Genomic DNA, 15378 nt, shown 5'->3' with positions numbered 1-15378 from the left:
ATTCATCGTGCATACATACATACACACATACAAACATACTTGCTTGTTGCAGGACAGTTAAGAGGAGGATGCCAGCATCCTTTCTACTGCAACCCTGATCTGAGAGATGCTGCGCAGGGCAAAGAGCATGCAGCTGTAAAGTGTTAACGTGTCATGGGGGTGTTACCAGTCATTCACCAATAGGTTTATTGCTTTCCTTAGCGGCAGCAGAACCCCAGCGCAGCCTCATGTCCCGTCCCAGCAGGTAGAGGGGACCTCACAGCCGCAGGCGGTCCGAGGGGCCCGGCGCCGCCGTAGAGCCCCTCAGACCTCCGTCCACGTTAACGGAGACCCTCTGTCCGTGTTTGACGATAGCACTTTAAGCGAGGTGTCGGACGATGACGGAAGGTATTCTATGCCATATAACTGCGCCGCTTTTTCTTTGTACTTTACCACATAACCTCTCACTCTCTCTCAACACTTCCGCTGTCGATGGTGGGGGAAATAATCAGGACTTTCTTTCACCTCTCTCTCTCTCACCCGGTTAACCCTCAGTCTAGTTGCATGACTAACTAACCCGGAATGGAGTTGTATACTGCATTATACCACATCACACAACACTGCTACTGAAACCGGTCCTCCTCCTCACCTCTTATAAGCGTTCTATGCTTGAGAAGTGAGGTGTGATGACATAGATTTTTCAAATAATCCCTTGTCGTTCTGCCCTGTTTTTGTCTGTCCCAGGTCTCCATCTGCAGCTAAAGGGAGAGACGAGGTAAGGTGAACAAAGTATAGGGATTAAGCGGTTCATGTAATCGCCTCTCTGCATAACTGTAGTCCCAGGTTTCCAGAAGGTGGTATACCATACGGCTCAGAGTCCCATAGCTTCATTTGGCCCAGCAGCAGATTTGAACTACTGGAAACACAAAAAGGTGTCATGTGTGTTCCCTGCTGTCAAGCATGTAATCTATGGGACACTGAACCGGAACAGTATGCCACTTTATGGAAATTTGGGACTACAGTTATGCATAGAGCCTATTCGTTTTCACTGACCGATACCGTACCTCAATAAAACATTGGGGGTAATAATAGTATTTTGTCTGCATTCAGAATCCTGGGGACATGGAGCTGGCAGAGGACTTCGATGAGCTCACTCAGTCATCAGACACGGCCACAGATGACTCCCCCACCTCAGGCTATCATCACGCCTCCCTGCTTGTCCAACAGCTGGACTCCACCACTTTAGGTACCAACTAGATAATGTTGATTTCGTCGACTAAAACTATGACGAAAAATGTTCGTCGACTATCTTTTTTCACTGAAAAAAACTAAACTATGATGATTAAAACTAAGACTAAATATATTGACAATTTTGTCAACTAATAAAAACTAGACTAAAATCTTGTATCCAGTAGAACAAAAAGACAAGTCATTTTATGTTTGGTTGCGCTCGGGTGTTGCACTCTGAAAATAGAAGATCTACAAACTCACAACACGTCGCAGCACGACGCGTTGTGAGCTTGTAGATCGGCTATTTTCAGCATGCAACCAAGTGTAAAATCAGCCATTATGACGCCATCAAGGCACCGCCAAAATACATTATATTCGATTAAATCAACTGTAGATTTAGTCGACTATAATCTTATGATATTTAGCCGACTAAAACTAGACTAAAACTAAAACATTTCAGATGATAAGATATGACTAAAACTAAATGGAATTTTATTCAAAAGACTTTTGATGACATCGGCATCGTCAGTTATGCAGCCAATGTGTCCTGATTTTTAATGACTTTCATCCTGCTGTCCCTGATTCGGGCATGTCATTAGTTTTCAAACATTTTCTAAAATAGACCATCTACAAGCTCACAACGCATTGCATCCGCACCGCGTTGTGAGCTTGTAGGTCGGCTATTTTCAATGCATGTACGACACCGTGACAAAGTATGAATGGTGCTTAACTCTCCCACATGTTGTGGTGTCCCGTCAGACTCGAGGAGCATGGTGAAGCTGCAGAACATGTTCCTGGAGTACGAGCGCTCCATCCAGAAGGCCAGGAGCCGCCATGGTCACCTGACGGACAAGGTGAGACAGCTGGAGATGGAGAGGGCCGAGCTGAAGACCACCATGGAGGACGTCAAAGAAGACAAATCTGCTCTGGAGCGCCACCAACTGGAGCTGAAGACTGACGTCAATAATCTCAAGTAATAACAATATAATATATCGTCTATGTCGGTATTAAAAAAATAGCAGATCCACAAGTTCAAAACGCGTCGCTTCGTGCTGCGTTTCGCGCTGCGTTTTGCTCTGTGTTTCGCGCTGTGTTTCACGCTGCATTTCGAGCTTGCAGATCTGCTATTTTTGATACTTTTGTTTGACACTGCTGTATGAACAAGTAGGGCATAAGAGGTTTATGTCCGACAGCAACGATATATGTAATTTCTGTCGTGCAGAAACCCTGTATCTCCATAATTCTTCCATAAAATGTTTTATCTTTATTATGTCCGTCCGTCCCCGTAAATTAATGCCTTACTTCGTTGTACAAGAGAGTTGTAAAAGTAGCAAAAATAGAGGACTTACAATTCTGTCTGGCTACGACTGGCTTCCAAAATTTCCAGGCCCTGGCTAGGCAACACGGCCTAGCGGAGACCTGCGCTCAGAGGAGCGCACTTTTCTAGTCTGGTCTCGTTTTCCTTGGTTCTTTCTTGCTTTTGTTGCTCTTTAAATAATGCCTTTTTTGATCTCAGTGTATAGTTTAACAGATAAGATTGCAGTTTCAAACTGTTCTCCGTTTTTTTTCACGTGTGGTGTAGATATCAGCTGAAACAAGAGCAGGAGAACCACCGCAACGCGTCCATGATGTACAACAGCCTGCGGGAGAAGCTGAAGCGGACGGAGGAGCAGCAGCAGCTGGAGGTGGAGGAGAAGCAGCGGGTGGAGCTCACCCTGCGCAACCTGGAGCTGGACATGAGAACGCTGCACAACAACATGAAGCAGGTTTGCACTGCGCTTACAGTACAGAACACTGCAGGCTTCACTTGGTTCATTTGAATGCATGAGGACGTAGCTGAGTATGTAGAGCAGTGTTTTTCAAACATTTTTGTGGCAAGGACCCCCAAATTGATATGTATTTGGCCGCGTACGCCCCATTTGAAAAGGTTTTGTGCCAGGGACCCCCCTATGTAAAACAAAAAAATCTAAATGATTGTGATGCTACAATAACTACTTTAGCTGGGGACCCCCTAGAACCACCTCAAGGACCCCACTTTGAGAACCAATGAGGTAGAGAGGTCGTCTGGTATTCAGAAGGTCGTCAGTTTGACCCTTGGCATGCCCGTTTAAGTGTCACTGTCCCTAAGCAAGACATTTAGGGGCCGTGTCCACAGAAGAAAGCATTTTTTGAGCTGCTAGTGCCTGTTTGTCATGCGTTTCTATGGTAAAGACACGCTGGAGTCTTCCTCTTCCCAGTGTTTTCTGATGGAGCACCCTGGCCTGGTTGCCTCAAGCGGACAATCGTTCAACTTCTCCTCTTGTTTACGTTTGCTCCTCCTGACTTTGAATCGTTACCACAACCAGTCCATGTTTACAGTTATTTCTGCCAGGCTATTAAATAGTGCTATGTATATTGGCTATTTTCAGCGAAGAGATTTGGTATAGGGGGGGAGGGGACCAAGTATTGACCGACGGGGGACCCCTGGTCAACTAAGTATATTGTCCAAAACTGTAACTTTTCAGGATTCCCCCCCAAAAAAACAGCAAAAGTAGCAGATTGACAAGCTCAAAAGCTTCGAGCTTGTGGATCTTGTGGATCTGCTTGTGGAGCTTGTGGATCTGCTACTTTTGTTTTGTGTGACGCTGTAGTATGATCAAGTAGGGCGTTAATTTACGAGAAAACACAAAAAGTTAGAATATGGAGATAAGAGGTTTCTGCCTGACGATAGCAACGATATGTTAAGTGGATAAAGAGGTGAATCCCACATCAGTCTCTTCTTACCTTTGTTACTTGTGCTCTATGTCCGCTGTCCAGCTGGAGGAGGACCGCAGTGAGAGCCAGAGGCTCCTGGCCCAGGAGCGCAGTCAACGCACCATGCAGGAGAACCTGCTCAGCACACACCTCCGCAAGCAGCAGGAGATCGAGGAGGAGAACCGCCGGAACGTCAGCAGGAGCAACGAGGTAACCTTAAGTTTCATTATTCTAGACCACTGGTTCTCAAACTTTTTCTTGTCAAGGACCCCCCAAATTGACACATATTAGCCTGCGACGCGTTGTGAGTTTGTAGATCTTCAATTTTCAGAGTGCAACATCCGAGCGCAACCAAACATAAAATGACTGGATATCTTCTCCACTAGTCCCTCACTAACATGATTTTAGTCTAGTTTTTATTAGTTGACGAAATTGTCAATATATTTAGTCTTAGTTTTAATCATCATAGCTTAGTTTTTTTCAGTGAAAAAAGGTACCGGTAGTCGACGAAAAGATAAGCCAGGGACCCCTATCTAAGAGAGGATTTCTACGGCTGTAGCAGTGATTCTCGACCATTTAAAAAATGTATATGTTTAAATGCCATAGGCCACAGACCCCCATTTGATACCTTTTTGATCTCTCGGACCCCAATCACTGTAGTATCATCAGTGTTGATTTAACTCTGAGAGTGCACAAATGGAACCAAAAAAAATGGAGGGTCCATTTGGTTCCATTTGGTGCCAGTCCCTGTGACATGCTAGCATTGATGTATAAATGTACTTACAACAATAATAGGTAGACATAGATGCAAATATGATTAAGAACAGGGGAAGGATGAGAACATAAAGTAAAGGCCCTCCCGTCCCGCGGGCATTATCCTGTAGCCAGTCTCATTGAGGCACTACATTGTTTTCTAAGGTAAGAGGGTCTGCTAATTGTTTTTAATTGTAAATTGCCAGTTATTAGCCAAAAAGGGACTGGGATGGTGCATGCCTTCTCTCCCCCACATCTGGTTTAGACATTCCTTATGGTTGAACGTTTTATTTTGCTGCCGGAGCAGTGGAATCTTTTCTCCATCTTATTGTCTCCGCCAGGCCGAAGGCATGGTGGAGAGTATGTTTTCACTTTGTCCGTCCGTGTGTGTCCGTCCAGCTTTGTCCGTCCGTGTGTCCGTCCAGCTCCATACATGGGCATATGGTCTGTGAACACCTAACATTGGTCAAGCTTCACGTGACATCACAATATGTAATGTAAATAGGTAAGACCGAATTAATCAGGAACAGTTTTACCACCTCGCCTGGCGGAGACCTGTGCTCCGAGGAGCACATTTTCTAGTTATTATTATTATAATTTCTTTATGCTTGTATTTCTATTCTACTGAATTGATTCGGTTTAATATAAACAAACTTCTCAAACATGATAAAGTTACATAGGCCTTTTTACACTTCAACACCTTCAAGACGTACTTTGCATATAATAATTATAAAAGGACGAAGGCAATATGTGTAGTAATACACTAAGTCAAACATTTTCTTGGGCTTGAAGCAAGATTAAACTAAGCCACATTTTACTAACAGAGCTTTCTCCTCATAGTCGATTGTATATCTCTTGTAAACTAGACCCCTTTAAAAGTCTAACTTTCAATAGCAAGTAACCATTGTGAAATAAGCATAATGTTCAGTTCTCAACCCCGCCTGCCTGAAAAGACTGATCTATGCATGATTGTATGCAGCGAAAACAATTTTACAGATTTGTTGATTAAACAAACTAATTCCTATGACTAAGTCAACCAAGGATTTCTTAAGTCATTGACAGCCCTACTCCCCAGTAGAACAAGCAAGCATGAACATTAGGCCTACAGACAAAAGCTAGCCAAGTCATTAACTTGCACACTACTTGTATTTCAAATAGTCAGCCATCTTTGGTAATGAACTGGCTGTGTGCGGCAGTCAGGTTGCTGACAATCTTATCCTCTATCTCGGCCCCTTTATTCACGTCCTCATCTGTGAGGATCAGCTCAGCCTGCGTGTCTGGGGTCACCACCACCACATAACCCCGCCTGGTATCCAGTACGTTAGCCACCACTGCCTGGTGTCTGTAGGTGTCTAGAGCCCTTCTCGCCTTGTCCAGCAGGATGGACGGATCCGTCTCCAGCTTGAAGGAAATAACGAATGCCTGTGGTGCCCAGTCCTTCACCAGTGGGGACAGGATTTTAGGAACCATTTTCATGCTGATCTGAAGAGGTCCGTTGGAAGACTGGATTTTGTGTTCAGGCATATCAGATGCTGGGATATAGAAATCTGACACAGCTGCAGCCAAGTAAAACATAGCCTTGGAGCCTATTGTGCTGAGAGCCTGTGCCGCTGCTTTGAGGAGGTGCAGGTATTCTGACAGGGTGCTGAATTCGATGGGCAGAAGAAACCCGTCTTCTTTCACCTCCTGGTAACGCTTCAGGACTTTGGCGATGTTGGGAAGTGCCTGCTGGTTGACCACCACTTGACCACAACTGCTGGACGACGCTCCATCTTCACGCTGAACCTGTAGAGTGTCCAGTATGTTTATGCCAGAGTACAAGCGCGTGTAAGGATAAAGGGACCTGTGCCTGTGTAGGAAGATCACAGCATAGCCAGAGTCTAGAAAGTACTCCGCTGAGGAGGCTCCACGCCTTCCACTGCTGAAATTGTCAAGGTAGAGAACAGTGCGGGACTCGAGAGGAACCTTGGTCCCCCCTGACGTGATGAGGACAACCCTGCGGCCAGCGGCTCCATGCCGCTCTGCAAAAGCACTCATCTGCTTCTTGACATCTTCAGCATGAGAGGGAACTGCAAACTCTTCAGCCAGCTTCCCATCAATGGTGGCTTCTCCGTGTTCTGCCATGCTTTTCTCTGAGAACGGCAGTGTCAGTAGTCTCACCTTCTATTGACAACTTCCATACTTCTTATCTTTATATTAAAATTGGCTTAAGGGAGGAACGGCCGGCGGGCCAGCGGACCACGTCGTTACGCTGATGTCACTATGAATCCATATAAGCCATAACCATATAAGGAGTTCCCAATGCAGCAATTGCCCATGGGCATATACTTACAGTATGGCATCAGTCATCTCTGTGTATGGGCATGAAAGAGACAAGTACTGACTTTGATTGATTGATTGAAATTTTTATTAGGCAAAAAGAATGTAAAACATCACAATTACATTAATAATACTTTTGTTTCCGTTGGGGTCCTTGGTATTCATTTCATAGACATATATAAGTAGCAACCAAACAGTTCAAATATCAACATAAAAATACAGAGAAGAATAACACTATGTACAACAAAAAGATAAAAAGCTAAAAGCATGGGAAAAAAACAAAAACTAAAAATATGTTAAAAAAAAGGGGGGGGGAGGGGGTCGACTGTCTACCGGGAAACTGGTACTACCTCCTCTTGATACAGAGATCTCCATATGGGCATATTGGTCGGATCGGCGGGGCAACCTCTAGTTAGAAATAAAATGGTAATCAGTTAAAAAGTAACGGCTAAATGAAAACAAGAATGACTGTTAATGTTGTCCCCGTCTTGTCTTCAGGCCTTGTCTCAGCTGACCGAGGCCAGTGACCGGGAGAAGGAGCTGCTCCAGCAGAACTCCTCCCTGCAGGAGGAGCTGGGCCTCCTGCGTCTGGAGCTGGAGCGCTCCCGTGCCAACAGCGCCATGGAGGAGAGCCGCCTGGCCGAGGAGAGCGAGGCCGTCAAGGAGCGTCTGGAGGACGCGCGCCGCGACCTGAAGCTCAACGAGGAGGCCCTGGCCCAGACCGTCTTCCAGTACAACAGCCAGCTGACGGCGCTCAAGAACGACTCGTCCGCGGGTGCCGCCCGCCTGGAGCACGAGCGGCAGGCCCGCGAAACATTGGAGACGGAGGTGGAGTCGATGCGGAACCGCCTGACCGGCGCACTGCAGGAGGCGGAGCGTTGCCAGGCGTCGCGGACGGACGCGGAGAAAGCCCTGCTGAGAGAGAAGGAGGAACACCAGCGGATTAAAGACAAACACACTGGTGAGCAGTGGTGGGACAAAATGACGGCAACGTTTATGCCAGTGATTCTCAACTCTGTTGAATTAGGACTTTGTTCGTTTGTTAGCTTTTAGATCGATACAACGCATCTGCTATTTTTTAACCACTTAAACCCCATCTGGTTTAAGTGGTTAAAAATCAGGGCCCCTGATGTTTTCGCTCTACACTAAATATCTTTGCCGAAAAATAGCCGATCTATAAGCTTAATAGATCGGCTATTTTTGGCTGATGTTCGACCTAGAATATGGATGCTGGGGTTCAAGTGATTAAATAGGGCTTCAGTAGTAAAATAAAATAAATTGTACTTAACTGTTCTCAAATGGTAAATTTAATAAATTTTTCCAAACCGATTAGAACATTTTGCACTATCTGACTTTCTGAATTATGGGTGAAAACATCGATAATCGGTGGTCTAGGACTCTTCAAAATGGAGACCGGTCTGGCTCTAAATGTCATGTATTCTTTCCGTCTCCATTGCAGGCGACGCAGCCGGTCAGCGAGAGACGGTCAACAGCCTCTCGCAGAAGCTGTCCAAATCAGAGGCTCGCGCCAACAGCCTGGAGAACGAGGTGCACCGGGCCACGCTGCAGCTGACCGAGAAGGGCCTGCTGCTGGAGGCCCTGCAGCGAGAGAAGGACCAGACGGCCGCACGCGCCAAGGAGCTGGAGACGGCCCTGCAGGTATAGGGCTGTGATGATCACAGAATTTTATTGTTGTACAAATAATTGTGAATAACAATTTAACACGTTTATTACGTTTTTGGCTTTGAAAACTGGAACGTTACAAACAATTACATTTCTGATTGGCATTTCTGTTTGTTTATGGAGCAGATATGACAATTAACTTAAATATACAAATAAATGGCAGACAATAAGCGGTTCCGATAATCATAATAAATAATGCACTAGTGCCAAAACCATATTACTTGATAATTGTATACTTAAAAAATTGCAAATCAATTGTTATTTTTTCAAAGAGAAAAGAAAAATCTACATTTTTGAATTTCCTTTGCCCTAAATGCCCAAAATATTGACACCCGGTTGAAAGTGGTTAAAAGAATGGACAATGACGTGGAAATAATGATGAAAACACTGTTAATTTCGTCCAGACATTCTTATACAGAGGAATGCAAACGGATTCTAACAATTATGCAAAACAATTGAGATGATCTCAAAAATAATTGCTATCAGGCGACTATGTATTAATTGTGAGAGGCCTAACTGTACCTACAGTCCGAGAGGGATGTGGCCAGTCGGACGGGAGCGCGTCAGGAGGCCACACAGGAGCGTCTGGCCCAGGCCCAGAGCGAGGGCATGCTGCTGCGGCAGCAGCTGGAAGAGTCCCAGAACAAAGGCGTGGCCAAGGAGCGCGCCGTGACGGACGCCCAGGAGCGCTTCAGTGACATCCTGGACAAGCTGCGGGGTGACGGCGAGGAGCGGGTACAGCTGGTGGAGGAGAGGAGCAAGGAGCTGGCCGGCAAGGCGGCTGACCTCCGAGACCAGGTGTACAAGCTGGAGGAGGAGAAGAACGACAGGGAGGTACGCAATGGAATCCATAGAGCAGTGATTCTCAACCCATTTCAAGGACCCCCAGTTCGTTCGTTCGTTCGTTCGTTCGTTCGTTCGTTCGTTCAATCAATCAATCAATCACATTTTATTGTCACAACACAAATACAGGGTAACAATAAGGTGAAGTTCTTATCTCACCTCACTCAGGCTTTCACTGTTGCAGCTTGTATGCATTAGCCCACGGACCCCCTCTTGATTGTTTTTTTTTATCTCTTGGACCCCAATCTACACTGTTAATTTAACTCTGATAGTGGACTTGTCTGCACTCTCTACATCTATAAGCTCACAGTGCGCCACATACGCAATACATTGTGAGCTTACAAATGGTTTTCTGTCCACAACACCATCGTTCAATGGAGTATAACTCAGGCTTAAGAGGATTAGTACTCCAGGAGCACTTTTCGTTCAGGGTCTGTGTTAACGGTCTAACCGAGACGCTGTCGCTCTTGCCCTGTGAATGGTGTGTGAGTGCAGAGCAGTGTGAGACAGCTGCAGCAGGAGCTGGCTGACTCTCTGAAGAAGCTGTCTATGAGCGAAGCGTCCCTGGAGGTGAACACGCGCTACCGCAACGACCTGGAAGATGAGAAGACCCGACTGCTCAAAGACCTGGACAGACTGAAGGACAAGGTACAGGAGCGCTTCGCGGGGACGGGGGAGCGGTTTGTTTGCTGTGTTTATTATTCCCGAATATCTATCTAATATTCAACTCGGTGCCGCGCTATGAGCTTGTATATCTGCTATTTTTGAATAGCCCAAAGTGTAAAATAATGCTTTTTAGCTCAAATCTAAAAATGACACAGTTCCAGGTCTTAATGGGTTAATTTACAAAAACATACAAAAACTTAAAATATGGAGATTTCTGCCCGATTTCTGCCCGACGGCAACAATAATATTGTTGCTGTCGGGCAGAAATAAGCATATTATGCTTATCATATATATACGCAGCTGTTCTAATGGCATGTCCACCACGACCAGCTTGTGTGTGACCAGTCAGCCACAGCACACAGTGCCAGCTCTAACCCATGGTTTACCTGAGTTTAAACCTTCCGTCAATGCAGGTGCAGGAGAGTGAAGATCAGTATGTCCAGGCAGAGAGACGCATCAACACGCTGAAGAGCAGCCTGGACGACAAGGACAGAGAGCTCTGCACCACCGCCCAGAGGCTGCAGGAGGCGCTGTCCGCCTCGGCAGCCACAGACACCACCACCAAACAGCTGGAGGAGGCCGTACAGAGGTATCATTCACAACCCAGATATACCCTCATGTCTAGGTTTACACTTTCAGAGTTAAATGTATACACTCAGTGTTGGAAAAAGTACTCAAATTCTTTACTTAAGTAAAGTACCAATACTGCAATATAGAAATACTCTGTTACAAGTAAAAGTCCAGAATAAAAAAAATACTTGAGTAAAAGTACAAAGGTATTGGCATCAAAATGTACTTAAAGTATCAATAGTAAAAGTACTAAATATTTGAAAATAGCAGATCTACAAGCTCACAACGCGTCGCGATGCGACGCGTTGTGAGCTTGTAGATCGGCTATTTTCAAATAGCCTAGGTATAACATAGGGCTGAAGTGGTTAATGTATGTTTCATAATATCATAATTTATATATGAAAAGTAACTAGTAACCAAAGTGTTCAAATAATTGTAGTGGAGTAAAAGTACAATATTTGCCTCTGAGATGTAGTGGAGTAGAAGTAAAAGTATTGTAAATTGGAAATACTCAAGTAAAGTACAAATACCTCAAAATTGTACTTAAGACAGTACTTAAGTAAATGTACTTAGTTACTTTCCACCACTGTGTATACTATTGTTACTTTTGCTGTGTGTACACGTTACACACTAGAGAATGAAACAATAACATGTTATAGCCCTACCCCCGTCAACAACAAAAAACACCTATAATAACATGCCCAAAATAGGGAGGCCAAGGTTAGTGTGGTTAATGAATGTCAATATCAACATGGCGTCCCTTTTAGACTGGAGATAGAGAACGCCAGGCTGGAGGCCGCTGCCAAGCAACAGAGCAACAAAATCGAAACGCTGCAGAAAGAGGCTCAGGAGGCTGCCATGGTAGGTGATATTATCCACTGACCACTCACCTTAACACACACTCCATGGTAGGTGATATTATCCTCTGACCACTCACCTTAACACACACTCCATGGTAGGTGATATTATCCTCTGACCACTCACCTTAACACACACTCCATGGTAGGTGATATTATCCTCTGACCACTCACCTTAACACACACTCCATGGTAGGTGATATTATCCACTGACCACTCACCTTAACACACACTCCATGGTAGGTGATATTATCCACTGACCAATCATCTTAACACTTATCCACTAATCAATCATCTTAACACATTTATTTCACACAGGATCTCACTGATCTCATCAACTTAGAACAATCTGAATATGATGATGTCCACACAGTATACACTGTACATGTGATGCTTGCAGACAGATGAGTTTGGATTGTTTCCTGTCTGTAGATGTGCTATAAAGTGTTCCATCTTTTCACAGCAATCTGAGCGTTTACCTGGAGGAGGGGTTGGTATTATGGATGTAGACCTTTGTCTTTCTGTGTGGGTTGACTTCTGGTTTGGTTTTGTTCTTCCCAAAGATTCTCATTGTCAGTCAATGCACTATGGCTATGCTATTAAAGGGCAACTGTGCTGTTTATTATTATTTTTTTGTTTTACTTGAACCAACCATTTCAATTTAAGCATTTAGCAGTAAATGTCATCATCCGTAGTCAACAAATGACACGATAATAAATAGTCAAGGAAATAGAGTGCAAATAAACAGTGAAGTGCTTCAAAGTAACTAAGATACCAGGTAAACATCAAACCCAGCATCTGTCTAAACAACGTGCTATCTAAATAACATACTTAGCTTTTATGGACAAGCAAACAGTGTATGTCTATACACTGGCATTCCACAGCTAGGGAGCCAGGTGGGAGAAGAGTCTAGGACTCTTGGAGGCGCGTTGGCCAGAGTTCCATCGGGAAGGGAGGGACACACGCCCTCTGTTACCTGATCTAAAGTGTGCAGGAAGGGGTATGGGGTGGATCATGTCCTGAAGTTTGGGGGTCTGCCATGGCCTTGATTGCCTTGTAGGTCATCACCAGTGTTTTAAATTGGACGTGTACCTCTACTCATTCTGTTGTGGCGGGTGCATGTGAAAATCTGACATAACAACTCACTTACAATGTTTTCTGTTTGTGGAGACCCCGCTCTCAACAGCGCTGGAAAATCTTCACTAGGGAGATCCAGTGATATTGACGCGTTGACAGTCAACACCAAAGTCATTGACTCGTTGCAAAGAGTTATGTCACATTTCTCATGTCCTCCTCACAATATAACGGTAGATTTTTTGCTAAGTTGCCCTTTAAAGACATTTTGATTTGATTATATTGGAGAATGCAAAGAATCTAAAGACCTGTTTATAGATTAGCTTTAAAATTACTTTTAGTTTTAGATTGGATGGGCTGGGTATTTCTTGGTGGTGGTCTCTCTCTATCATGTCATCACTGTCATGCAGAAACCTTGTATCTCCCCATTTCATCATTTTATATTTTCTTTTTTGTTTATAACTGGTTATGTCTGTCTGTTTCTTTTTTCCATTTCCTGAGAAGTCACGGTTTTGGACATACAATGTTTCTGCCTGACAGCGAGTGTGTATTCTCCCTCTAACTTGATCTTGGTTTGTGGGGTTCTTTGCTCCTTTGTATCTGTGTGATGCATGATACTGTCTCTACTTTAAAGTTTCATTGGGAGTGGTGGACATTTTAAACCCAATAAGCAGCCTTCTATTAGGTGGAGGTTTAAAAAGAAACAAGGAAAAAGACAGTTTATCAAACTCACTTATTCCCCCAGGCTAGGGGGCGATTGGAGGACTTGGTTACAAACCTACAAGGCAGTAAGATGAATTTGGAAGACCAACTCAGTCGAGAGGTCGGTTGCATGCTCACTTATTTTACATAATGAAACTTTAACTAAATCAGTGGTTTTCAAAGTGATGTCCAGTGACCCCCAGGGGTCCTTGAGGGGGTTTCAGGGAGTCCGCAGCAACATAGTAATAGCATAAAAATCAGTTTAACCACTTTAACCCTATATATACATCAGCTATTTTAAAAGAAAATATTGAAAAAAAATTGGAATATATTTTGAAACTTTTCAACAACACAAATCTTGTATTGGGGGGGCCCCTGTTACAAAATATTATAAGATGGGTGTCCACGGCCAAATACATTTACATTTTGGGGTCCATGACATGGAAAAAGTTTGAAAACCACTGTTCTAAATGATTTCTTGTTCTCATCATCTTCCCCAAGGCTTGCACTTATTTGTCTTAACTGCAGTCAAATATTTATTCAACCCTTGTTTTAAAAACCTTATTACGAAGGTTTGAGATTAGTTATTGTAATGAGTACAGTAACAGGGTTACAGCACGGTGCATTAAAGGTACTATGAGTGATATTTCTTTGTTAAAATAAGTGTTAAATAGCTCTATATTGTGATAGTAATTATAGTTATAGAGAGTTTGTTCAGTAACAGTCTCCCCGTCTCTCCAGCTCTTAAATAAACAGAAAATATCTTTTTAGGCTGGGATACCAATTTTATCCAATCAGAAGATAGACCTTATACAGAATAAACAAGCGAAATTGGATGCGACGAAACAAATAAATGAGCAGACAAAATTGGAACTAGAACCCCTTTCAAATTGAATCAGATAAATGAGCTTTGTGGGGTGTATTTTCTGTCCGCTAAAGGGCTGGAGAGACAGGGAGACCACTGTTACTGAACAAGCACTCTATAGCAATGATTACAATCAAAATGTAGAGCTTTAACCTTTAAAAAAAACAAAGTTAAAGTTTTTAACAAAATCATATCACTTCCACACCTTTTTAAAGTGTGCATGTGTATTGTGTACAGTACCATCGAAATGAACTTTTCCTTCATATCGATGCAGACAGATCGAGGAAAAGTTGATATGGAAGAGGAACTGTACTGTATATCGTTGGTGTCAGGCAGAAACCTTACATTTTTTTAAGTGGTTATGTCTGTTTGTGGGGTTTTATAAATATTGAACAGATGAAAAGTATTAAACAAGGGCTTGTGACTAAAATAATAACTACATTGGATCCGTCAGAACACAGGTTATTTTTTTGCCTGAAAAACTGTTTTGGACATACAAGGTTTCCACCCGACACCGATGATAACATACTGTTTATATAATGTATACTGTATAATGTGATCACTGTCCTGGATCCTCAAGGTGCAGAAGCAGAGCATGCTGTCCCACACAGCCCAGGACTCGCAGGCGTTGTGGGAGGAGGAGTTGAAGAGCCGCTCCAAGCTGGGCCTGCGTCTGGCGGAGCTGGAGAAGGAGAAGGGAGAGCTAGGCAGCCAGGTAGGTGACCCACCAACCGCCATGACAACACTGTCACACAAAGAGCACATCTCACTGGCCGCTTGCAATGTCCACCAACAAGCCCCTGTTTTGACACCTTGTTTATTCTTATTGACAGTAACGACCTGTCAAGACAGAGGCAACAGAACCTCTTGAGATATAACCATAAAATAAAAACCAACAACGACACAATAGAGTTCTCCACGGATGGGATATCTTTTTGTAGGTCAACCTGGAACTTACTTACTTACTTACTTTCTTATAGCACAAGGGTTCCAACCGCAGATTTCCAATTACATTTTTGTAAAAGTAAAAGAAAAGCACATAAGGCTAAGAATGTGTGGTGGAAACATTGTGTAATTTATGTAGTAGACTAAAACGTGAAACCA

The 15378-nt window shown here is 43.8% G+C and overlaps 2 protein-coding genes across 9 annotated transcripts in view; one reads left to right on the top strand and one right to left on the bottom strand.

Annotated features, from left to right (window-relative positions):
* ankrd26 (ankyrin repeat domain containing 26) overlaps positions 1 to 15378 on the top strand; it is a 55630-nt gene that overhangs the window by 28456 nt on the left and 11796 nt on the right. For 4 of the 8 annotated variants that reach the window (XM_084060939.1, XM_084060943.1, XM_084060940.1 and 1 more), the window contains 15 exons: positions 202 to 387; positions 724 to 754; positions 1090 to 1225; positions 1969 to 2182; positions 2792 to 2975; positions 4006 to 4152; positions 7513 to 7975; positions 8474 to 8673; positions 9226 to 9531; positions 10036 to 10188; positions 10620 to 10795; positions 11544 to 11637; positions 12097 to 12123; positions 13453 to 13530; positions 14855 to 14989. In XM_084060939.1, the coding sequence (XP_083917065.1) occupies positions 202 to 387; positions 724 to 754; positions 1090 to 1225; positions 1969 to 2182; positions 2792 to 2975; positions 4006 to 4152; positions 7513 to 7975; positions 8474 to 8673; positions 9226 to 9531; positions 10036 to 10188; positions 10620 to 10795; positions 11544 to 11637; positions 12097 to 12123; positions 13453 to 13530; positions 14855 to 14989 (2530 nt within the window). Of the gene's footprint in view, positions 1 to 201; positions 388 to 723; positions 755 to 1089; positions 1226 to 1968; positions 2183 to 2791; positions 2976 to 4005; positions 4153 to 7512; positions 7976 to 8473; positions 8674 to 9225; positions 9532 to 10035; positions 10189 to 10619; positions 10796 to 11543; positions 11638 to 12096; positions 12124 to 13452; positions 13531 to 14854; positions 14990 to 15107; positions 15193 to 15378 lie in introns of those variants that run through there. The other 4 variants (XM_084060944.1, XM_084060941.1, XM_084060945.1 and 1 more) reach the window with 4 other exon arrangements.
* LOC311047980 (phosphopantothenate--cysteine ligase-like) lies at positions 5800 to 6845 on the bottom strand. The gene has a single exon (XM_084060946.1). The coding sequence runs from the start codon at positions 6817 to 6819 to the stop codon at positions 5854 to 5856; it is 966 nt and encodes a 321-aa protein (XP_083917072.1). The 5' UTR covers positions 6820 to 6845; the 3' UTR covers positions 5800 to 5853.

Source organism: Gymnoscopelus microlampas (assembly GCF_963454915.1).
Source record: "Gymnoscopelus microlampas genome assembly, chromosome: 6".
NCBI lineage: Eukaryota > Metazoa > Chordata > Actinopteri > Myctophiformes > Myctophidae > Gymnoscopelus > Gymnoscopelus microlampas.
Note: the sequence above shows the minus strand (reverse complement) of the source record. Positions and strands in the feature narration are given on the sequence as shown.

What these genes read in the sequence shown, in the direction of transcription:
- LOC311047980 (XM_084060946.1), bottom strand. Translation starts at nt 6,819, where the DNA reads ATGGCAGAACACGGAGAAGCCACCATTGATGGGAAGCTGGCTGAAGAG.